The 22,965-nt window shown below is 63.0% G+C and overlaps 3 protein-coding genes across 3 annotated transcripts in view; 2 read left to right on the top strand and 1 right to left on the bottom strand.

Annotated features, from left to right (window-relative positions):
* The window catches only part of LOC132219799 (maestro heat-like repeat family member 5), a 34,094-nt gene extending 31,978 nt beyond the window's left edge, over positions 1-2,116 (bottom strand). Inside the window, exon 1 of the mRNA XM_059672433.1 lies at positions 2,037-2,116. Within this exon, the coding sequence (XP_059528416.1) occupies positions 2,037-2,116 (80 nt within the window). The remainder of the gene's footprint in view (positions 1-2,036) is intronic.
* The window catches only part of DENND3 (DENN domain containing 3), a 210,458-nt gene that overhangs the window by 177,381 nt on the left and 10,112 nt on the right, over positions 1-22,965 (top strand). The window lies entirely within an intron of this gene.
* C17H8orf90 (chromosome 17 C8orf90 homolog) lies at positions 5,441-8,632 on the top strand. The gene is made up of 2 exons (XM_059672486.1): positions 5,441-5,516; positions 8,117-8,632. The coding sequence occupies exons 1-2, from the start codon at positions 5,450-5,452 to the stop codon at positions 8,605-8,607; spliced, it is 558 nt and encodes a 185-aa protein (XP_059528469.1). The 5' UTR covers positions 5,441-5,449; the 3' UTR covers positions 8,608-8,632.

Here is a 22,965-nt window from a genome sequence, read left to right on the forward strand (position 1 = left end):
AACAACACAACTAATTTCAAGATTTATTACAAAACTGTAGTAGAAGAGAAGATAGGGTGTGACGAAAGCATAGAAATATAAATAAATAGAGCAAGACAGAGAGTCCACGAAAAGACGCATACATACAAGGCCAATTGATTTGTGATAAAGGTGCAAAAGCCATGCAACTAAGAAAGGACCAGCACATGGTTTTGCAGTTATTGGATACACACACGGAAAAAAAACCCTGACTCAGGCCTCAAACTATGGACAAAAATTAAATACAAATAGATCAGAGACCTACAAGTCACACCTGACATTCTAAAACGTCTAGGAGAAAATATAGGGAGAACATCTTCATGATCTTGGTTGAGACAAAAATTTCTTACATGGACACCAAAAGCACTATCCATAAAAGACGAAGAAAAATCATAAAATTGGGTTTCATCCGAGTGAAGAATCTCTGCTCGGGAAGGACACATGCCAACACAACGAGAAGACCCGCGGTGGACCTGGAGGAGATACTGGCCAATCACCTGTCTGACAAAGGCCTGGACCCGAGACACAAAGATCACAACACAAACCGAGATCACCAGCACAACGTACGGACCGAGGAGTGGACAGACATCCCACCCACGGAGACCGGCAGTCGGCAAACACCCACACAGAGAGCGCGGCCTCTTTCCCCAGGAGAGCAACGCATAAAGCCGCAGCGGGTGTCGCTGGCCGCCGGCGGGAACGGGCAGAGGCGGGAGCGGAACAGGCCGCGTGCTGGTGAGGGGGCCGGGTCACCGGACGCCTGCGTGGCCGGTGGGGACGCAGAACGCGCAGCCAGTGCGGAGGGCGCTTACACAAACAGTGACCGCGGCTCAGCCTTCCGCACCAGGCGCCTACCTGAGGGCGACGACAGTGTGGGTTCACCCCGAAATCTGTCCGCAAATGTCGACGCGGCTTTATTTGTAACCGCCCCACGCGAACACCCGATGTCCTGAACTGGCGAGCCCGTAAACGGTTCTGTCCGTAGAAATACCACTCGGCGAGAACAGGAACCGAATGACTGATAAATGCGGCAGACACACAATGGGACCAGAGCACAGCTGCAGACTCGGGGTGTCTCACCCGAGAGGCACCCAGACACAGAGGAGGCGACGGGCTGGCACCCGCCCCGAGACAAGGGTGGCGGACCAGGACCACTGAAGCGCGAGGCGCACAGGGTGGGGCTCACAGGCCAGAGCAGGTCCGGAACCGCCCGGGGTGGGCTGGGAGCCGGGCCTCCCCGTGTCCCAGGGAGGGCTCCCTCCATCCTGGGGCCCAGGGGGCGGGGGAGGAATGTGGGGCTCCCCCTAGGGCCTGCGCAGGACAGAGGGGCCCCAGGGCCATAGAGGAACATTCCCTGAAGAGCTGAAGCTTGTCCGGCCGGCGGGGCTCGGGGGTTGAGCGTCGACCTAGGAACCAGGAGCTCACGGCTCCATTCCCGTCAGGGCACGTGCCTGGGTTGCAGGCTCGACCCCCCCGAGTGGGGCGTGCAGGAGGCAGCCGATCGATGATTCTCCCATCATTGATGCTTTTCCCTCCCTCCCTCCCTTCCTCCCTTCCTCCCCCTCCCTCCCTCCCCTTCCTCTCTGGAACCAACATGGAAAACTGTGTATGTACATAAAGCTGAGCTCAGGGGAGCAGCCGGGCAGCCTGCCCCCTGTCCACCCCCAGAGCGGCAGGCGAGGGGGCTGGACGGACACGCGGCTGGCCGCGCCTTTGGCCCTCACGAACAGTCAGCAGCCACGAGGCTGAATTCAGGCTTCCTCCCTCCCAGCCGCCTCTCCGCCCGCCGAGGGCTGCACCCCCCCCACCCCCTGCCCCGGCTGGGGAGGGAGAGGCGCGGTGGGCTGTGACCAGGCGGGGAAAGGGCCTGCCTGCCCCCGGCTGACTCTCTCGCTCCTTCTGGGGCTGCAGGACCACGCCCTCCTCAGCTCCCAAACAGGGAGAGGCCAGGGCACGGTGGGAAGGGGGCATCGGGTCCCCTCCCGGGACCCCCAGGCCTGGGCCCGGCACCGGCTGACCTAGGGCTTGGGGACAGGGCTGAGGACGTCCTGTCAGCCGTGGTGTGGCTGTGTTGCATTTCCGAATGCTGCCCGTCCATCTTGGGGTGCGGCGTGGAGGACCCACAGGCCCTGTCCTCATGCCAGCGGGGCAGCCCTCTCTCTGGGCACCCCCTCCCCGGTTCTGCCAGCTCTGACCTCACCCCTGAGGTCACAATGGTTCCAGCGTCCAGGGCACCTTTGCAGGGACAGAGCTGTGGCACCGGCCTGGGGCTCTGTGTCCCGTGTGGCCTTGGACCCGCCCCCCCCCCCCCCCCCCCCCGCCTCTGGCTCCCGGCTGCCCCTGTGAGGCCCACGGAGCAGCCCCGTGACTGCAGCCTTGGGAGAGGCCGGGAGACAGAAGGCCAGGTAGGCTCTGCCGGACTCCTGGCCCGGAATCGTGGAGAGGAAGCGCCTGCCGTGTAAGCACTGAGGTCGGGTCGTTTGTTACACAGCAGTCGGTAGCGACTACAGGGTCCAGGCAGAGCTAGGGTTCTGTGTGGCTCCATCACACTGGGCCGCGGTCCACGCCGTGGCAGACTCAGCCCCCGGAGGAGGGACACGCCGTGGCCTCTGACCTTGTGCCCTCTGCCCTACCTCTCGCCATGTGAGACGTTGGGGTCCGAGTGTCCCTCTGGGGCCCGCGGTGCCGGTCTCCCAGGAGCCTCTCAGGAGGTGGGGCACCGTCAGCACGGGGGCCACACCTCTGCTGGCTTCGGGCTCCCGGCCCGGCGGGCACTCCTCGCAGCAGCTTGGGAGCTGGGCACACTCAGCCCTACCCTGGCGTTGGGATGCCGCTCAGGGAGGGCCAGGCACTGGCTGGAGGCCGCACAGCAGTCAGTGGTGAAGCCAGATTCCAGCTGAGGCCCCTAACTCCGGTCCAGGGTGAGGATGAGGCCGGGGGGGCACCTCATACCTGCCTCTGCCCTCCCCCCCCGCCCCCCATGGTGCCAAGCCCTCCCCAGGTACAAGCCCAGCTGGGGCCTCCAGGCCCACTCGCCCGCGCCGCCCCGCGCCGCCAGCAGATGGCGCTGTGGGCCCAGGCAGGACTCGGGCAGGGGACGCTGAGGGGCGGACAGACTGCTCTCCCAGTGACCGCTCCCCCTGAACCTGGAACGCCGGTCAGCAGGTCGGAGTGTGTGGGAGGGACCCTGACACCCCATGCTCAGGGGTGGGCCCCGCTGCCACTGGGAGTCTGTGGGCCTGGGGGAGCTCCAGGGGCGCCCACCTTGCACCTTTGCACAGGCCGCCCCTCAGGGGTCCCCCCAGCTGCAGCCCGGCCCACAGCACAGGCGCCGGTGCTGCCCCCGAGAAGAGGCCTGCCCGGCGGCAGCCCAGCCCGTACCGCGCCCGGGACCCGTCTCTGCCCTCCAGCTCCGCCCTCTGGAGCTTGCCAGCGGCTCCAGCACCCCCGGCCCAGGGGTCACTCCCCTCCCTGGGCCTCCCGTGGGGTGGCAGCGAGCACCCGCCTGCTGGGCCTGCTCCGTCCGGGCCCTGGGTCAGTGGGGTCCTGCCCGCCCAGCCCAGCTCCGCTGCTCTGCCCGCCATGCACGCCGCCTGCTGGGCGCTCCCCAGCCCCGCCTCTCCTCCAGGGGCCTTTGCTCATGGCCCCGGCCAGGCCCATGCCCCTCCCCCGGCCCCCAACCCTGGGGCTCCCCCTGGCCCTTGGCTCAGAGCCAGGGTCTCCCCGCTGGACACTGCACCCCTTGAAGGTGGAGACCCAGAGTTCCCTCCCTGCTGGGCTCCAGTGCATAGTAGGTGCCCACAAAGCACCTGCTGTGTGAGAGGCAGAGGAGCCTTTTGTAGGGGCTGCGGGGGGGCGGGGGACACCAGTGTCAGCAGAAGCCTCACACGCCCCCAGCTGGCACACTGCCCCGGCGCCTCATCTTCTAGGCGCCTCCTCCCTTCCCCCTCCTAGCTGTTCACAGAAAGGAGAGGAGAAAGGCAGAGAGGTTTTCTCTTCCACTTTCTGAAAATGAGATTTTAAAAATAACTGCAAGACGGTGGCAGCACCGGAGGGATTATCCCGGCGGCGTGGGCAGCGCGGGGCCGTCCTCACGGCCACCCTCCGCTTCCCCCAGGACACGCCACCCTCCGCTCCCCCCTCCGCTCCCCCAGGGCGCTGCCACCCTCCGCTCCCCCAGGACGCGGCCACCCTCCTCTCCCCCAGGGCGCGGCCACCCTCCGCTCCCCCAGGACGCGGCCACCCTCCGCTCCCCCAGGACGCGGCCACCCTCCGCTCCCCCAGGACGCGGCCACCCTCCGCTCCCCCAGGACGCGGCCACCCTCCGCTCCCCCAGGACGCGGCCACCCTCCGCTCCCCCAGGACGCGGCCACCCTCCGCTCCCCCAGGGCGGTGGCCCACAGGCTGCCCTTCTGCTTCCGCCTGGACCCGTCCCTGCCCTGCAGGGAGGCAGGGGGGAACCGGGTGGTGGGGGAGCTGCTGAGACTGGAGGGGACCAGGCCGGGAGGAGGAGGAGGCGCGTGTGGGCTGTGACCAGGCAGGGAAAGGGCCTGCCCGCCCCCGGCTGACTCTCTCGCTCCTTCTCAGGCTCACTCACTGCTCCCAACCGAGCCTCCCGCCTCCTGGCTGCCTCCTGTCCCGCCCAGCGCCGGGCACCTGCTGCCCAGGTGGGGGCCGCCCTTCCCAGCCTCCCCTGCAGCTGGGAGAGGCGGCCTGACATCTCACGCCGGCCCGTCTGACAACGGAAGGGAACGGTTTTCCTCGGTGCTGTTTTATTTTTTAAATATGTTTTTACTGACCTCAGAGCGGAGGGGAGAGGGAGAGAGATGGAAACACCCATGAGGAGAGAGGATCGTGGATCGGCCGCCTCCTGCGCGCCCCCCACGGGGGATGGAGCCCGCCACCCGGGCCGGTGCCCTGACGGGAAGCCAGCCGTGACCTCCTGGGTCGTGGGCCACCCTCCACCCCTGGGCCCCCGGCCGGGCTCCCCTGGCGTGGTAACCCCTTCCTGGGGTGCGACTCCATTCAACCAGCAAATAAACACAATGACCTCCGGAGCCTCAGTTTCCCCATCTGTCAAACGGCTGAAACCACTTTACCCAAGATTAAATGAGGAAAGCGATGACGTGGTGATACCATGGAACACGTGGAAATTCAGCCAGGTCACAAAGGATCTTCACGCCCCCCTCACCCCCTTTGTCCTCCCCCCTCCCCCCACTGGCTTCCTAGCCGCCAGGCACCAGGCACCGGAGCTGGTGGCTGCAGGGAGTGGGGGAGAGGTCACGGCCCCAGCTGATCTCCCTTCCCCTTCCCTGCCCAGCCCACTGCCAGGTGGGGCCCCTTTAAATGCAAGGTTCTTTCCTCCCCCAGGAGGCCCCGCCCCCGTCTCCTGGGCAGCCAGGTAAACAAGCCTGACCCCCGGGCTGCTGACATGGCCGCCCCCTATTCCGGGGACCCTGGCAAAGCAAGTCTGCCACCGCCTCCTGTACCTGCTCCCGGTGAGGCTGGGGCAGGGGCGGGACGGAGTGGGGGGTGGCAGCACGTGGGGGTGGGCTCTGCGAGGTCACACAGCAGGACAGGGCGGGGGCCTGGACCCCACCCCATAACCAGCAGTCCCTCCTCCAGGTGGGCGGCCCTGCAGCCCTGGCACCGGAGCCTGGAGGCAGGCAGGGCCTCTGCCTTCCTCGGAGCTCCTTCCAGATCACTCCCGGCCCCCCTCCCACCGCATCCCTAACCCCCTGCCGCGTGCGGGTCCTCAGAAGTCCCTCCACGGTCCCTACTGGGGGGCAGTCCTCCCCCAACTGAGACTGCCTCCCTCCCGCCGCCTCCTGGAATTTGGGTCCTGGTCTCTGCCCTCATCACATTGGCGGTTCCCCTCACTCTGGCCCTCAGTCCCCAGCGTCCTCCTAAGGGCCTCGTCCTCCCCCAGCCCCCCACGTCCTGGCCTCCTCAGTGCTGCAGCCCGCACCCCACGCTGAGGAGTCCCCCCAGGCAGCCCTCCGAGTGGGGCTCCGGCACTCCCGGGAGCCAGGGTTTGTAGCAGGTTCCCACCCCCTCCCTGTCCTGCCTGCCCCCTCCCTCTCTCCCCCTCTGTGTGATCATCACCCCCGCACCCCCTCTCCATCCCCCCTCCTGGCCCTCGCTTTTGTGTTGTGTCAGCCTGGCAACCCCCCAACTTTCCGCCTCCTCCTTGCCTGGCCTGTTCAGGGGAGAACCTCCCCTCACTGCGGGGCCGCCCCTGAGCCTGGGCACCTGAGCCTGGGCACCTGCGTTCCTCCTCTGTCCAGTCTCTCTCCAAGCTCCAGCCCCTCCTCTCTCCTCACCCCCCAGCGGGTGGCCTGGCTCCCTCTTTTATGAGAAACTAAAGGCACAGGAAGAGGACTCCTGTGGGCTCCTGGCACCATGGGGGCTGCCCACCTGCCCCTGTGCCCGCCCGCCCGCAGGCTCTGTCCTCATGACCCACCCCTGCTCCCGCCAAGGCCACCTTCCCTCCTGGCCCCGCCGCCCTCAGGCCCCTCCGTGACCTCCCCAGTCCGGACATCTTATTCCCCCCAGCACCACAGAGCAGGCTGCTGTGTCCTGCCCCTTGACCCCACTTCCCTTCAGCTCCCCGATTTCCCTGCTTCCCGCTGGTGGCCACACTCCCCGAAAGGTTGTGGACCCCCAGCCTCCCACTCGCTCGGTACCATGTGCTCCCCGCCCGCTCGGACCCTCCGGTGTGCTCCTCACCTGCTCGGACAGCCCTGCTTCCTGGCACGTGGTCAGAGCGGCTACACCTGAGCCTGGGCCGCGGCCTCGGTGCCGGGACCTGCGGGGCTCCTGGTTCTTCCCCTGCAGCTGTGTGCCCTCCTCCCGCCGACCTGCTGCAGGGCCGGGGCCTTTGCTCTGTCCTCGGGCTCTGGGTGATTTCAGCCGCCCCCGTGGCTTCAAACAGCACCTTCCAGCCGCCGGCCTGGCTCTGTGGCCGAGCTTCGACCTAGGAACCAGGAGGTCACGGTTTGATTCCCATTCAGGGCACAGGCCCAGGTTGCAGGCTCGATGCCCAGTGTGGGGTGTGCAGGAGGCAGCCGATCCATGATTCTCTCTCATCACTGATGTTTCTGTCTCTCCCTCTCCCTTCCTCTCTGAGATCAGTAAAATATATTTTAAAAAATAGCACCTTCTGGGTGTCCTCCCCAGCCGAGCCCCACCCCAGCTGCAGGCTCACGGCCAGCTGGCCTCTGCACCTCCCCCCGGCCGTCAAAAGGCACCCACCTTCCCATGTTAGACCCCCGGCCCCCCACCCCAGCCACCCCCTCTCCCCAATCCCATCTCAGGAATCGGGCCTCCATTCTGCCAGGCGCTCAGGCCGAAAACCAGTGTCTCCTTTCTTCCCTCCCACCCACCCCGGGGCCAGGAAAGCCTGCCATTTCCAGCCTCAAGACACACTGAGCATCGGAGCATCTCTCACCCGGGCTCCTCCCCACTTCCGGCCACCAGGCCCGATGCCCTCAGCCTCCTCCCAGCGTCCCCGCCCTCGCCCTTCCCCGGTTCCCGCCTGACCCTGAGGGGGCCCCACAGCCCAGGACCCACTTCCCACCGGGAGCGGCTGGCCCCCCTGAGCTGCGGATGAGCCCGGCGCCCTGAGCTGGCAGGGAGGCCCTGCACGGCCAGCCTGGGCAGCCGCCCGACTTCCCCCCAGACAACATGTACATTTAACATACGTCCTTGCTGAGCGCAGAGAGGAAGGGGGAGGGAGAAACAGCAGTGATGAGAGAGGCAGGGCTCGCTGCCTCCTGGGCACGCCCCCCACTGGGGATGGAGCCTGAAACCGGGCCTGTGCCCCGACCGGGAATCGAACCGTGACCTCCTGGTTCATAGGTCGACGCTCAGCCACGAGCCGTGGGGACAGGGCCCAGATAAGACTTAGTGGTGGGTCCTCCCACCGACTCGGCTGTCTGCCCTCCCGGGCGAGGGATGCGATCCCACCTCCTCTGTCCCTGCACCAGGTGTCTGGGGGGGGGGGGAATGGAGAGGCAGCTGAGGGAAGGCGGTCGGTCGGTCTGTCGGTCGGTCGGTCGGGCGGTCACTAACGCATGTCCCGGGCGGGGCCCCGCAGGTGCCGTCCTGCCCCAGGAGCTGCCCTTCCCCGACATCTACGGCGGCGACGCGCAGCTCTGGGAGGCGCACTTCCGCGGCATCGGGCGCGCCTACCGCGCGCTGGGCAAGGAGGACGACTTCGCCATCCGCGTGCTCACCGAGGACTTCACGCTGCCCTTCCCCTACGCCTGGCCGCCCGGGCCCGACCCGGCCCGCGGGCCGCTCTTCTACGACCCGCACGACCGCACCGGCTTCGACTTCCTGCTGCGGGGCCCCGGCGCCCCACCGCCCGCGCTGCTGCGGCCCCTGCACCACGCGGCCCAGGCGGCCCTGCGCAAGCAGCACCTGGAGCGCCTGGCCTTCAGCTACGCGCAGGCGGGCGGCCCGCGGCCCGGCCTGGTGCTCCTGGCGCCGGGACCTGCCGCCGCCGCCTTCCCGGGGCCCCCGGGGCCTGAGCCCGCCACCTCCGGGGGGGCTGCCCCCAGGCTGGGCCAGCCCTGCGGCCCCTGAGAGGTAATAAAGAATTGTTTCCGCTCCAAGGTCTTTGCTGGACACACCTGGACCGGCGTCTGGCCCCCGCTGGGCCCTGACCCTGGCTCGGCCGCAGGCCAGGCCAGCTCAGCGGAGGGGCAGGAGAGCCACGGGGCCTCCAATGGGCAGCGAGCGCAGGGGGGCAAGGGGGCCAGGCCCCAGTGGCTGCCCGAGGGCCTGGGACAGGGAGGGCGGTGGCCCGGCTCCCCCCAGTGCCTACCCTCTGGGGCCCTCGCCACAGCCCTGGGGTGGGGGTGGGTGGCCCCATCTGCGGGTCAGGACACAGAAGTCCTGGCTCCTCCAGGGAGCAGCTGGGAGCTGGTTCCTGTGTGTCTGACTCCAGGGTTTCCCCATTTTCCATGCAGGGGGCTTGGGAGCCGGGGGAGGGGATGGGGAGGCAGAGGGGAGGGCGGAGGGGGCAGGACCCGAGGGAACAGAGCGAGTGGGTGGGGAGAGGGAGTGACAGCACACACCTCGGTACTGCTGCTCCCCTGCCCCCCGCCTGCTGGCCCTGGGGAGAAGGGGGTGCCTCCTGCTCCCCACTTTGGGGCTGAGAGGATTCCCTGAGCTGGGAATGGCTGCCAGTGAGCTCAACTGCGTCTCCCTGTGCAGTGACAGGTCCTGGCAGAGATTGTCCTGCTGGGCCGGCGGGCAGCAGACGGAGCCACTGCGTGACCCACGGCCCCTGCCGACCGGGTGCTGAAGGCCCGGGTCCTCGCGCTGGGGGCTTGGACATGGGGTTGCGGTGAGCCGGTGCTGGTGAGGCCGGTGGGCGGGCGGGCGGGCGGGTGCCTTCTCGCTCGCGTGGGGGCAGAGCAGAGCCTTGCTTTCCCCTTTCCTGTCGTCGGGTTTATTTATAGCCGCCTGGTCGTGGGTGGAAGTGTCTTTCCAAAGCTTTGCTGCAGGGAATGCCCTCCTCCGGGGGAGAAGGAGTGGGGATGGGGGTCCTGGAGGAAGTGTGCCCGGCCTCCCCCGCTCCGCTGCCTCCTCCCCTTTCACTGCCGGCCCCTTGGGCAGCTGTGACAGGTGTGCATACAGCAGGTGTCCCTGTGGGCAGCTGTGACAGGTGTGCATACAGCAGATGTCCCTGTGGGCAGCTGTGACAGGTGTGTATACAGCAGGTGTCCCTGTGGGCAGCTGTGACAGGTGTGTATACAGCAGGTGTCCCTGTGGGCAGCTGTGACAGGTGTGTATACAGCAGGTGTCCCTGTGGGCAGCTGTGACAGGTGTGTATACAGCAGGTGTCCCTGTGGGCAGCTGTGACAGGTGTGCGTACAGCAGATGTCCCTGTGGGCAGCTGTGACAGGTGTGCGTACAGCAGGTGTCCCCTGTGGGCAGCTGTGACAGGTGTGCATACAGCAGGTGTCCCTGTGGGCAGCTGTGACAGGTGTGCATACAGCAGGTGTCCCTGTGGGCAGCTGTGACAGGTGTGCATACAGCAGGTGTCCCTGTGGACAGCTGTGACAGGTGTGTAAACAGCAGATGTCCCTGTGGGCAGCTGTGACAGGTGTGCATACAGCAGGTGTCCCTGTGGACAGCTGTGACAGGTGTGTAAACAGCAGATGTCCCTGTGGGCAGCTGTGACAGGTGTGTAAACAGCAGATGTCCCTGTGGGCAGCTGTGACAGGTGTGCATACAGCAGGTGTCCCTGTGGGCAGCTGTGACAGGTGTGCATACAGCAGGTGTCCCTGTGGACAGCTGTGACAGGTGTGCATACAGCAGGTGTCCCTGTGGGCAGCTGTGACAGGTGTGTAAACAGCAGATGTCCCTGTGGGCAGCTGTGACAGGTGTGTAAACAGCAGATGTCCCTGTGGGCAGCTGCAGGTCCCACTGGGGACCCCGGGAGGCAGCGTGGGGCCTGCTCAGACCTGTTCCACCCCCGGGACAAGGAACCCCCCGGGAGAGCCGCGGTTCCGACACTGTAACAAGTTCCCGGGCAGCCTCCGCTGCGGGTGAGAGAAGCGGGTGAGAGTCAGTGTTTCTCGCAGTGGATCCGCCTGGGAAGGTGCTGGGATGGCTCCCTGCTGAGCAGAGGGCCGGCGCCCAGGGCGTCCCCTCCATCCTGGTGCAGGCAGGCCCTGGGGGAGGGCACGCGGGGCAGCAGCTCAGAGCCCGAGGCTGGGCCCCTCACCTGGCAGCCACCCCAGGGTTCCTGGGGGATCCTGGGGGACGGGACGGCACACCTTGGGGCTCCGGGCACCGACTCCCCGGTTCCAGGAACAGGTCCCGCGGGCCCGCCCCCCCTCCGCTTCCTCGGACGGACGGAGGACCAGCGAGGATGTTTAATTAATTGCAATTACAATCTTCAAAGGAAGCCAAGAGTTGAAAGTTGTTCCTAATTACTGTGTGAGGATGTCGGCCGGCTCCCCAAATTGATTGTGTTAGAGTTTCTGATGGAGGATTAATTGAGCTGCTTTGAGGACCCACTTTGGTCCCTCCCCGTCAGATGAAGCCCGTTCAGACTGGAAGGCGCGGCCGGAATGACAATGAGCGCGGCCTGGAGCCCGAGGGGCCTGGAGGAGGGTCTGCAGGAAGGTCTCTGAGGCCGGAGGGGTGGATGGGGGGGGGGCGAGGGCCAGTCAGCTCAGTGCCGGGGGTCCCCAGTGCAGCTCCCCACATTTCCCGCTCCTGCCTCTGTCCCCGGTGGGACTGCGCCCCCAGGGCCCGGCTGGCAGGGTTGGGTGGTCCCTGCAGCCAATGAGTCCTGGGCACCCTGTGCAGGGCAGGCCCCTCCGAAGCCTCTCTCCCTCCACCATGGTGACGGTGACGGTGAGGGTGAGGGTGAGGGTGAGGGTGACAGTGAGGGTGACGGTGACGGTGATGGTGACAGTGAGGATGAGGGTGATGGTGAGGGTGAGGGTGACGGTGACGGTGAGGGTGGGGGTGACGGTGAGGGTGACGGTGAGGGTGAGGGTGAAGGTGACAGTGAGGGTGAGGGTGAGGGTGACGGTGAGGGTGACGGTGACGGTGACGGTGACAGTGAGGGTGAGGGTGAGGGTGACAGTGAGGGTGAGGGTGACAGTGAGGGTGAGGGTGAGGGTGACAGTGAGGGTGACGGTGACGGTGATGGTGACAGTGAGGATGAGGGTGATGGTGAGGGTGAGGGTGACGGTGACGGTGAGGGTGGGGGTGACGGTGAGGGTGACGGTGAGGGTGAGGGTGAGGGTGACAGTGAGGGTGAGGGTGAGGGTGACGGTGAGGGTGACGGTGACGGTGACGGTGACAGTGAGGGTGAGGGTGAGGGTGACAGTGAGGGTGAGGGTGAGGGTGACAGTGAGGGTGAGGGTGAGGGTGACGGTGAGGGTGAGGGTGAGGGTGACAGTGAGGGTGAGGGTGAGGGTGACGGTGAGGGTGACGGTGAGGGTGAGGGTGAGGGTGACGGTGACCTAGTTCCTGGGGGATGGAGAAGCCTCAGGGCAGGGACACAGGTTTGAAAAGGCTGCTTGGTGCTTGTGGGTGAGACAGGAAAGAGGCCAGGGCCGCGGGTCCGGAAAGTTCGCTCGGCTGCTGTGGGTTGAGACCAGGTTTGGGGGGGCTCAAGGGGAGGCCAGAACGGTGGGGCTGCGGTGGTAACGCAGGTGAGCCACGCCGGGACCCCTCGGGATGGGGGCAGCGAGGTTAGATGTGAGCCGAGGGGAGGAGGGATGCCAGGGTTTGGTGGAGCCGGGGAAGGGCAGGGCGGGGCGGACCCAGTGGTGAAGGCCCAGCTAACGGGGCGCTGGGGACCCAGGCTCGGCCCGGAGGACGGTGTGGGTGGCTGAGACGCTGGGATGGCCCGGGAGGGGTGCGCGGAGCCCTTGACTTTGCGGGCCTCAGGCTGCTCATCTGGGAAATGGGCAGACACCGGCCGGAGGCGGTTCCTCGGAGGAGGCAGAGAGGGTCCCTTCCCGGCCTCGGTGCCGGGCGGCTTCCGGGCAGGAGCGCTCCCCTGGCCCCTTAATTGCTGAGCGCTAACGAGGCTTGACATTAAATTAAGAAGAGGAGCTGACTGTCCGACAGGCCTTCTCTCCCACACGTCCCGCTCTGCCCCTGGGAGAGGCGACGAGTCTCAGGGCCGGATGGAGGCTGGGGCGGGTTAGAGCAGGTCCCACCAGGGGGGTGGGGGCCGGAGGGTCCAGGGCGCCCTGATGTTCAGGCACCCCCTGGGCCCATGGGGCCGTGGGGGTGGGGAGAGGGCACGTCTGGGAGCATCCCAGCCCCAAATCTGGGGGGTCCCCTCAGCCCCGCTTTTCCCCTTGGGGTAGCGGAGGCACAAAGGAGAGGGTGTGTGGCCACGCCCCGCGCAGGACTGGCTCCGGCCACAGGACTGACCACGTCTCCCCAGCCGTGGGGGTCTTGGGCGGCTCAGAGCGCCTGTGGCAGGTGGGCCCCCGGGTGTGGGCCTCGGTCCCCTGACTCCGGCCGTCACCAGGCACCTGCCGCCAGGTCTCAGCCTGGGAACGTCCGCACTCCCTTAGAGACACGATTGTTCCAAACCCACGAACCTGAGATGGTGCCCGCCCCCCCACACTTCCTCGCTCCTGCGGTCGGTTCTACATCAATCATGGCTAATTGCTGGCGGGAGTCGTTTATGTCAAGAGCCATTATTCCTGGGAATAAAGAGAAATAAAGGCGCTGCCTTTCAGGAAGTGGGGGGTGGGGGGAGGGGGGGAGCAGCCAGGCCGTTCGAGGTCCCCGCCCGCAGGCCAGCCAGGGGCCAGGGCTCCAGGCCCGTGGGAGAGGCGGGGCCTGCCCCCTGAGCATTCGGGGAATGAACGCATCCGTTCTCTGAGTCGCTGTGCGTTTCCTTGAAACCGGCAGGATTCCTCCTTTCTCCGTTTTTGGCAGCAGCAGCTGGGAGTGAGCTGACACTTTCTAAAAGCTGTGACTTGATGCTGGGAAGGGGCCGGGAGGAGCCCCAGGCTGGCCCAGCCCCAGGCCGGGATCTGAGCTCCGCAAATGGGAGGGACCCGGCTGGGAGGTTGGGGCAAAGCAAGTGTGTGTGTGGGGGGGTACCTGGCCTCATAGGGCGGAGGACAGATGGAGGGCGGGGCAGGGGGAGGTCTGCACGTGCTCATTGTGTCGCTGTGCCCTGTTTTCTTTTTTCTTTTTGTTCCTCCACACCCGAGGATTTCTCCCATTAGATGGGAGGGAGGGAGGGAGAGAAACATCCATGTGAGAGACACATGGATTGGTTGCCTCTTGCGCGTGTCCTGACCAGGGCCGGAGAGTGAGCCTGCAAGCCAGGTACGTGCCCGTGACCAGGAATTGATCCTGCGGCCCTCTGGGGCCCCGGCCGACGCTCTGCCCCTGAGCACGCCGGCCAGGCCGTGTTTCCCTCTCACCGGAACACGTCACGAGCCGGCTTATTAGCCGGGACAGTCGGTGCTTGTTTTCTCTAATCGGGATCGCGGCGTCTGATGTCTGTCCTCCTCGCCGACACCAGGCCTGGAGAAACACAGGCGTGCGGCGCTCCGACCGCTCTGTGTGCGTGCTCTCGCGTGTGCCTGTGCTTGTATGTACACGCATGTGCCTGCACGTGAGCAATGCGCCCGCCTGTGTGCACCTGTGCTTGCTAGTGTGTATGCATGCGTTTGTGTCAACACACAGAGCACACCTGTGCACACGCGTCCATGTGCGCGTGCATGCGTGTGCATGCATGTGCGTCTGTGTGAGCCTGTGGTACCTGTGCACACGTGGTTTTGTACACAAATAACACAAAGGCCTTGGCAGCCCCTTGCCCGTCTCTGTTGCAGCAGCGCTCTGGCTCTGTGACCTTAGGCCCACTTTACTGAGGGGGAAACTGAGGCTGAGCGGACTGAAGGGACTCGCCTGAGGTCCCCCCTCCCCGCCCCCCGTGTCCCCCTCACCCTCTGACTGGGCTCAGCCCCTCCTACCAGGTCACCTGGCCCTGCCCTCCCTCAAGCCTTCGTTGGTGACCCTCCCCCACCTCCCCGCGCGGTCATCTTCCCCCTCCCAGCCTGTTCCCAGGTTCCAGGTGGCACCTCTGACCCCACAGACAGCTCAGAGGTGCCATGGGCGCTGCCCCTGGGCTGCCCCCGCCCTCCCGCTGGCCCGCCTCCTGGGGCTCGGGGGTCTCTGGCTCCTCCAGTTGCAGCTCCACAGACCCCAGTGGACACAGCCCCGGGGCCGTCGGGCGCCCTGTGGGCACGAGGCGCAAACCCGGTCCAGGTGTCCCCCGTCCCCCTGCCCTACCCGGGAGCCAAGCCCAGGAGAGGGGTCCTTTCTGAAGGTCGTGCTGTCGGACAGCAGCAGCCCAGCTTCCCTCACGGCCCCGGGGCGCCGCACGGATTGCCAAGGCTGCCTGGCTCCTTCCCTCTCAGCACCGTCCATCCTCCCGGCGAGTCCAGCTTCCGCGGAGTCAGAAAGACAGGCTCACACCCAGTGTCAGCTCTCCAGCTGCGTCACCCGGGCAGGTGTCTGCCAGGTGTCGGCCAGGTGTCCGGGTGGCCAGGTGTCGGCCAGGTGTCCGGGTGGTCAGGTGTCGGCCAGGTGTCTGGGTGGCCAGGTGTCGGCCAGGTGTCCTTGTGGCCAGGTGTCCGGGCAGGTGTCCGGGTGGCCAGGTGTCGGCCAGGCGTCGGGCATCTGTTTCCTTTCTTGTAAGACAGGGTGACGCGGGAAGAGGCGAGGTGAGAGGTGTGCGGCTGGGGCCTGGGACCCCAGAGGCCCTGGGCACTGGCTGGGGACACCAGCCTCCTGCCCGCTTGGAATCTCCAGGTCCCCGCACGCGGGCCACCGCCACCCGCTCCGGAGCTGGGCGGAGGGAGGACCAGATGGTGTTGTGAGCATTTTAATAAGAGCTATTTGCAACGTTGCTGCCATAAAAAAAGTTCCTGCTTAATGAGCAAATGCATGTCGGTAGCGAGTTAAAGGCACTTGGATGTTTTAAATATTATGTACGTCGTGTTCGCGTTAACCAACCTGATTTTTAATTGCACCTTCCCTGCTGCCTGGCTGGGCTGAGGGGAGGGGAGGGAGAAAAATATCAGGCAAAACAAGCGTGTTCGCTGTCAGATGCGACAGCCAGTTTCTCTGGATCCCCCTTTGCAGACACGGTACCGACGCACAGAGATAACAGCTGGGCCCAGGTCCCGGGCGGCCCTGCCCTGGTTAAGCCTCATTCTGTCATAGGCTGAGCCCTGACCCTGGTCACACTCTGAGCCCTGACCCTGGTCACACCCTGAGCCCTGACCCTGGTCACACGCTGAGCCCTGATCCTGGTCAAACCCTGAGCCCTTACCCTGGTCACACGCTGAGCCCTGACCCTGGTCAAACCCTGAGCCCTTACCCTGGTCACACGCTGAGCCCTGACCCTGGTCACACCCTGACCCCTGACCCTGGTCACACTCTGAGCCCTTACCCTGGTCACACTCTGAGCCCTTACCCTGGTCACACTCTGAGCCCTGATCCTGGTCACACGCTGAGCCCTGACCCTGCTCACACCCTGAGCCCTGACCCTGCTCACACCCTGAGCCCTTACCCTGGTCACACTCTGAGCCCTGACCCTGGTCACACTCTGAGCCCTGATCCTGGTCACACGCTGAGCCCTGACCCTGGTCACACTCTGAGCCCTGACCCTGGTCACACTCTGAGCCCTTACCCTGGTCACACTCTGAGCCCTGACCCTGGTCACACTCTGAGCCCTGACCCTGGTCACACTCTGAGCCCTGATCCTGGTCACACGCTGAGCCCTGACCCTGCTCACACCCTGAGCCCTGACCCTGCTCACACCCTGAGCCCTTACCCTGGTCACACTCTGAGCCCTGACCCTGGTCACACTCTGAGCCCTGATCCTGGTCACACGCTGAGCCCTGACCCTGGTCACACTCTGAGCCCTGACCCTGGTCACACTCTGAGCCCTTACCCTGGTCACACTCTGAGCCCTGACCCTGGTCACACTCTGAGCCCTGACCCTGCTCACACTCTGAGCCCTGATCCTGGTCACACGCTGAGCCCTGACCCTGGTCACACTCTGAGCCCTGATCCTGCTCACACCCTGAGCCCTGACCCTGGTCACACTCTGAGCCCTGACCCTGGTCACACTCTGAGCCCTGATCTTGGTCACACGCTGAGCCCTGGCCCTGGTCACACTGACCCTGACCCTGGTCATAGCTTGAGCCCTGAATTTAGTCATAGGTGAGCCCTGACCCTGGGCACTAAATGGCCGTGATGACAAACGGAGCCCTATTCCTGCTCATGGTCCAAGCCTGGGGCCCAGCTGTGGCCTGAGACGCAGACACGCACGGATGACCTCAGCTCTGTGGTCTGCTCGGCTGCAGCGGGAATATGCATTTTCCCGTGAGCTGGGGCCATGGAGGCTTTGGATGGACTCTTCAAGGGTCACCTGGCTCCTGGGGGGGGGGGCCACAGAGCAGGTGAGGGCACCTGGCCGACACCTGGCTGGACACCTGTCTCACTCTGTGTCCCCCCCCCCCAGGACAGGGCAGCGGGGCCTGGGCGGGGCTCCTCTGAGGGGCGAGGAGGCTGAGGGACCTGTGGGGGAGCTGGTCAGATAGATAACGATGAGGCAGGTAACGACGGGGCAGGTAATGATGGGGGCAGGTAACGACGGGGCAGGTAACGACGGGGCAGGTAATGTGAGGCTCCCCGGGATTATTTTCACGGAGGCCTCACCCTCACCCCACAGCCCTGATGGTGGCCTGGGCTGGGGTGGGGGCATTGGGATGGACAGACAAGAGGAAGGACACGTTCAGGACACTAACTTAACACATTGCGTACCGCTCACGAGATTTCTCGTGTTTCGTGCCCCATCTGTATGGACCTTAGATGTCAACACACTGTCTTGTCCACTGTGGGGCGCGGTTACGGTGCTTTGGCCAGGTTCAAGCCTCGGACTAATGAAGGGACAGGGTCCTCTCATTGCCACGTGCAAGTCCCAGCTGGAGGGCAGGGCCCCCCCAGCACAATCATAGCCAACGGCTGTGGTTGTGAGCTTGACCCTATGGTCCGAACACGTGGCCCCACGTGCCTTGTGCTGGAGTTCGGGTGCATGTAGTTGAGTGAGGTTGGAACTCACGAGAATGCTGTAAACAACGTGATCACGCCCCTGCTTTGCCCCATGGCATCTGCTACAAAATAAAGACACGGCTTGTGGGCACTGGCGCTGTCTCCTCATCAGGGAGCAGCGTCCCACCGAGACCCAGCTTTCATCCTCTTGTCTGTCTTTCCTTAATCCTTTCACCCCACCCACTCGGGGTCACCCTTGGCCGTGCTGGCGCGGCACAGTCCACATCGAATGAAGCGATCTCATTGGTGGAAACCGTGCAGGTCAGTCTACGAGAAATGACATAATCGCACGAACCCATAAAGCATTGCAGTTCCATTGTATTTCGGTCATTCGAATAGTCGTCGTCATCTTCAAGTTCCTGGTGCTTTCAGAAATGCCCTCTCTCAGAAAAACGAAGGAAACCAACGAAACTGATACACTTCCGGAAGTGTTTAACGATAATTTATCAGATATTCCCGGTGAGATCGAAGATGCGGGTGACTGTTTTGACGATTCCGGAGACGATGCTACCGATTCTACTGACAGTGAAGTTATGAGACCTGTAAGGAAGTGCAGGGTGGCGGTACTTTCAAGTGATTCCAACACTGACGAAGCCACTGATAATTGCTGGTCTGAAATTGACACACCACCACCTTACAAATGTTTGAAGGTCATGCTGGGGTCACGACATTTCCGTCTCAGTGTGACCCTGTACCCTCTGTGACCAATCTCTCTTTTGGTGATGAATTGTGGGAGATGTTGTGCAAAGAGCTGTCCCACTATCACGATCAAACCGCAATGAAAAGCAAAACACCACCTAGAACACTAAAGTGGCCTCCGGTTACACAGAAGGACATCAAGAAATTCCTTGGCCTAATTATTCTATGGGTTAAACAGGAAAAGATAGCTTGAAAGACTATTGGTCAACAGATCCTTTGATAGGTACCCCTATATTTCCACAGACAATGAGTCGCCATAGATTTGAGCAAATATGGACATTCTGGCATTTCAAAGATAACGCCAAAATGGACAGTCGCTCGGGGAGACTTTTCTTTTTTTTTAAAAAAAAAATATTTTATTGATTTTTTTACAGAGAGGAAGGGAGAGGGACAGAGAGTTAGAAACATCGATGAGAGAGAAACATCGATCAGCTGCCTCCTGCACACGCCCGACTGGGGATGTGCCCACAACCCAGGTACATGCCCTTGACCGGAATTGGACCTGGGACCCTTCAGTCCGCAGGCCGACGCTCTATCCACTGAGCCAAACCGGCCAGGGCATCGGGGAGACTTTTCAAGATCCAACCTGTGTTGGATTATTTCCTGCATAAATTTCAAACAATATACAAACCAAAGCAACAGTTGTCTTTGGACGAGGGAATGATTCCATGGAGAGGACGTTTCAAATTTCGCACGTACAACCCAGCGAAAAGAACAAAATACGGTTCACTTGTTCGGCTGGTGTGCGAGAGTGACACCGGCTCTATCTGCAATATGGAGACATACGCTGCTGAAGGAAGGAATTGCAAGAAACTGTTCTTTCAGTCCTTGGACCCTATCTTGGCACCTGGCACCATAGTTACCAGGATAATTATTACAATGCCACATCTACTGCTGAATTGCTGCTACAGAACAAAACCAGAGTCTGTGGGACTATTAGGGAGAGTAGAGGTTTACCGCCAAATTTGGAAATGAAAACATCAAGAATGAAGAAAGGTGGCATCATATTTTCCAGAAAAGGCGATATTCTTCTCCTAGCATGGGAAGACAAGCGGGTTGTCCGAATGATATCAACGACCCATGACACTTCTGTCTCGGCAACAGGAAAGAAGAAATAGAAAAAACGGGAGAGAATATTGGAAAACCTACCTGCATCACGGAATACAATGCCCACGTGAAAGGCGTTGACCGTGCGGATCAATTCCCTTCGTGTTGTTCCATTCTAAGGAAAACCATGAAATGGACAAAAAAAGAAGTGCTGTACCTTATAAACTGTGGACTTTTCAACTCATTTCGAGCGTACAACGTCCTCCATCCACAAGCAAAAGTGAAGTATGAACAGTTTCTGCGATCGGTGGCGAGAGACTGGATAACGGATGACAATAAGGAGGCTCTCCGGACCCAGAGACAAATCTGTCCAGCCCTTCCCCTGGGGGCGCAAGGAGAGCACCTCGTAAAGACCCACCCAGAAGGTTGTCAGGTGACATGGAGCAGCACGAACCTACGTGTGTTCCAGCGAGTGGAAAGAAAACATTTCCTACGAGAGCCTGCAGAGTGAGTGCCGCCCATGGAGAAAGGAGCGAATCTAGATACTTATGTAAATTCGGTTCGGTCCCTCTTCATAGAGGAAAGTGTTTTACGCAGTACCATCCGTTAAAAAAGTACTAGGAACTTCAATTGTTTTTGTAAATAAAAATGTTATAATTATTGAAAAACAACACCTAAAGCGCATTATGATCTGTAGTTATGATGATTTAAATAACGTGCAGTTTGCCCCAAAACGTCCGGCCCCTGGCGTATGTCTTAGAGATTTCTATGCAGTGTGTTAAGGTGTCTGGTGTGAGGCCAGCAGGCCCAGGACATGGGGCTGAAGGCAGCCTGGGTGGTGTCCTCGGGGCCTCAGCAGGTGCTGCCTCCGGGGTGGCCGGGGAGCTGAGCCTGGAAGTCCGGGGAGGGCGTCTGTGCAGCTGGTACCGACTTGGGGGTGGCAGACGGAGCTGCTGCTTACGAGGCGCCTACTGTGTGCCAGATGCTGCTCCCTGTCATCAGCCGCTTTCCCGGACCTGCCAGCAGGTGCTGTGGTCCCTCCTCCAGGGAAGGGAGGGGGTGAGGGGATGGGGAGAGGCCCAGTGACCGAGGAAGGGGCAGAGCCAAGCGTGTTGGTCTGACCCCAAGGGAGGTGCTGCTGCTCTTGGCATGTGTGAGACAGACTCACTCACCCACCAGCTCACCCACCACCCACCCACCCACCCACTCATCCATCCACCCACCATCCATCTACCCATCCATCCATCCATCCATCCATCCATCCATCCATCCATCCATTATCCATCCATCCACCACTCAGCATTCATCCATTCACCCACTTAGCACCCATCTATCCATCAATTTGTCCATCTACCCACCCATTCACCCACCCACCCACCCACCCACCCACGCATCCATCTGTCAGTCTGTCTATCTCCTACCCACCTGGCACCCACCCACCCGTCCATCCGCCTGTTATTGGGCCAGATGATGAATTTTCACCTCAAATCGGCCTGTTCACTGTGCTCCCCGGCCATGTCAGAGGGCTCTCTGGGCGCAGTTTCCTCATCTGTGAAATGCAGGGGGTTGACGTCGGACCTCTGCCTGTTCCAGGCTGGGAGGGTGCCCTCTCCCCCTGAGCCCTGAGCTCCAGGCAGGGCCGTCCAGCTCCTGAGCCCGGGGCCCAGCCCGCCTGCTGCTGCCTCCTCCTGCCCTGCACGTCTGTCCCTCGTCACCGCTCAGGCCTTTCCCGCAGGTGCACTCCCGGGCTGTCTCCGCCATCCCTCCCCTGTCGTCCCAGTGCGGGTCCACCGGGAGCCTGCTTGGCCTCTTCCCGGCTCCATGCTCGCTCTGGGCCTCGGTTTACCCGCCTGCGAGAAGGGGGTGCCGCCTCAGCAGGTGGTTGGGAGGGTCAGGGAGGGCCTGGCCCCCGGCTTGGGTGCTCCCTTGACGACAACCCCACTGGTTGGGGGCTGGGCTCGGGTCCGGGGTCCGAGGTCTCAGAAGCCAGTCCCCCTCGGCAGCCCCCACGGGGGGGGGCGGGTCATGGGCCGTGCGGCGTGATTGGTGACAGTGGACGTGAGGCGGGCAGGTCCACGGGGGGACGTCCAGCATGGCTGCCCGGCTCCCTCCTGTGCTGGGCCCTGACCTGGGGCCACTGCTCTCGCCTCCCAGGGGAAGCTCCCACTCACACGCAGGCACACACACACACACACACACACACACACACGTGTGGACGTGTGCACACGCACAGGCCAGGGTCTTGCTCATCCTGTCATGTGCACACACCTTTCACACACATGCACAGGCATGCAGACACACATCCCACAGGAGCGGTGGCTCTCCTGTCACATGTACACACACAGACGCACACAACACACACACACGCGCACACACACGCGTGCGCGCACGCACACACAACACACACGCGCGCGCACACACGCACACACGCACACGCCCAGGCCCAGCCTCAGAAGCATCCCTGGGCCCCTCGCTGTGGGGTGCTGGCCAGTGGCTCCCTGCACCTTTGCCCTGAGCCACGCCTTCCGGATGGAGGAGAGGCCGGGGCTGGGAAGCAGCACGTCCCCCCCCCCCAACTCCCTCACCTCTGCGGGGCCGGAGGCGGTGGGGGACTCCTGGGGGACCAGTCACCCTGCCGTGCCATTTCCAATCGCCAGCTCCAGGCTGCGGAGCTGGAGGGGAGCCCTCGGAGGGCAGATGCCCCCCGCCCCCCCCGTGCCCTTCAGAGCCAGGCGCCGGGAAGGAGTGGGCCCAGCCCTGGGCACAGGCGATGCTCCCCGCTGGAGGCCAAGCTGCCGGAAACGGACTCTAATTAAAACAGAATTAATCCTCCCAACTACCTGCTATCTGCAGGCGCACGAGCGGACGCATGCTGCTGCTAATGAATGTTATCACGGGTTCGCCGTATTTACATAAGCAGATAGAATTCACCGGCTTTGGAGGAGCTGAAGGGGAAACAAAAAAAGTTATTTACGTTAAAAATAAATTAATTGCCTTGATCCTCTCTCTTGTGTTCTAATCGCAGAGTTGCAGGGGCGGCCTGGGGCGGGGCCTTCTGCGAGGAGCTGGGCGGGACGTGGAAAATCCCGTCCAGGGCTGCCGCGTGCGGGGGAGGACGGCCGTCCACGGCGAGGCGGCCGATGTGACCCTATCTGCAGCTTCCGCCGTGGGGTGTTTGTCACCAGTTACACCGACTCCAAACGCCACCTTCACGTCTTGAAAAGTTCCCGGCAGGTTCATCCATCCCAGGGACTGCCCGGCCCGCGAACCACAGGGTTTCGGGTTCGATTCCCGGTCAAGGGCGTGTAACTGGGCGGCAGGTTTGATACCCCGTCCCTGCAATGGATGTGTCTTTCTCACACCGATGTTTCTCCCTCCCTCCCTCCCTGCTTTCCATTCTCTAAGAAAATCAATGGGAAAAATATCCTCAGGTGAGGATTCATAAAAATGAACGACTGAATCATACTGGCTGCTCTGGCGTTCAGCACGTCTGGGCAAGGTTGAGTCCGGCCGGTGCCTGAGCCTCTGTGGCTTCCCTGAGGTCCTCGAGGGGCAGAGCAGCTG

This window comes from Myotis daubentonii, chromosome 17, assembly GCF_963259705.1.
Source record: "Myotis daubentonii chromosome 17, mMyoDau2.1, whole genome shotgun sequence".
NCBI lineage: Eukaryota > Metazoa > Chordata > Mammalia > Chiroptera > Vespertilionidae > Myotis > Myotis daubentonii.

Coding starts and splice junctions, on each gene's coding strand:
- C17H8orf90 (XM_059672486.1), top strand. CDS start 5,450: ATGGCCGCCCCCTATTCCGGGGACCCTGGCAAAGCAAGTCTGCCACCG. Junction 5,517..8,116: donor GCCTCCTGTACCTGCTCCCG/GTGAGGCTGGGG, acceptor GGGGCCCCGCAG/GTGCCGTCCTGCCCCAGGAG.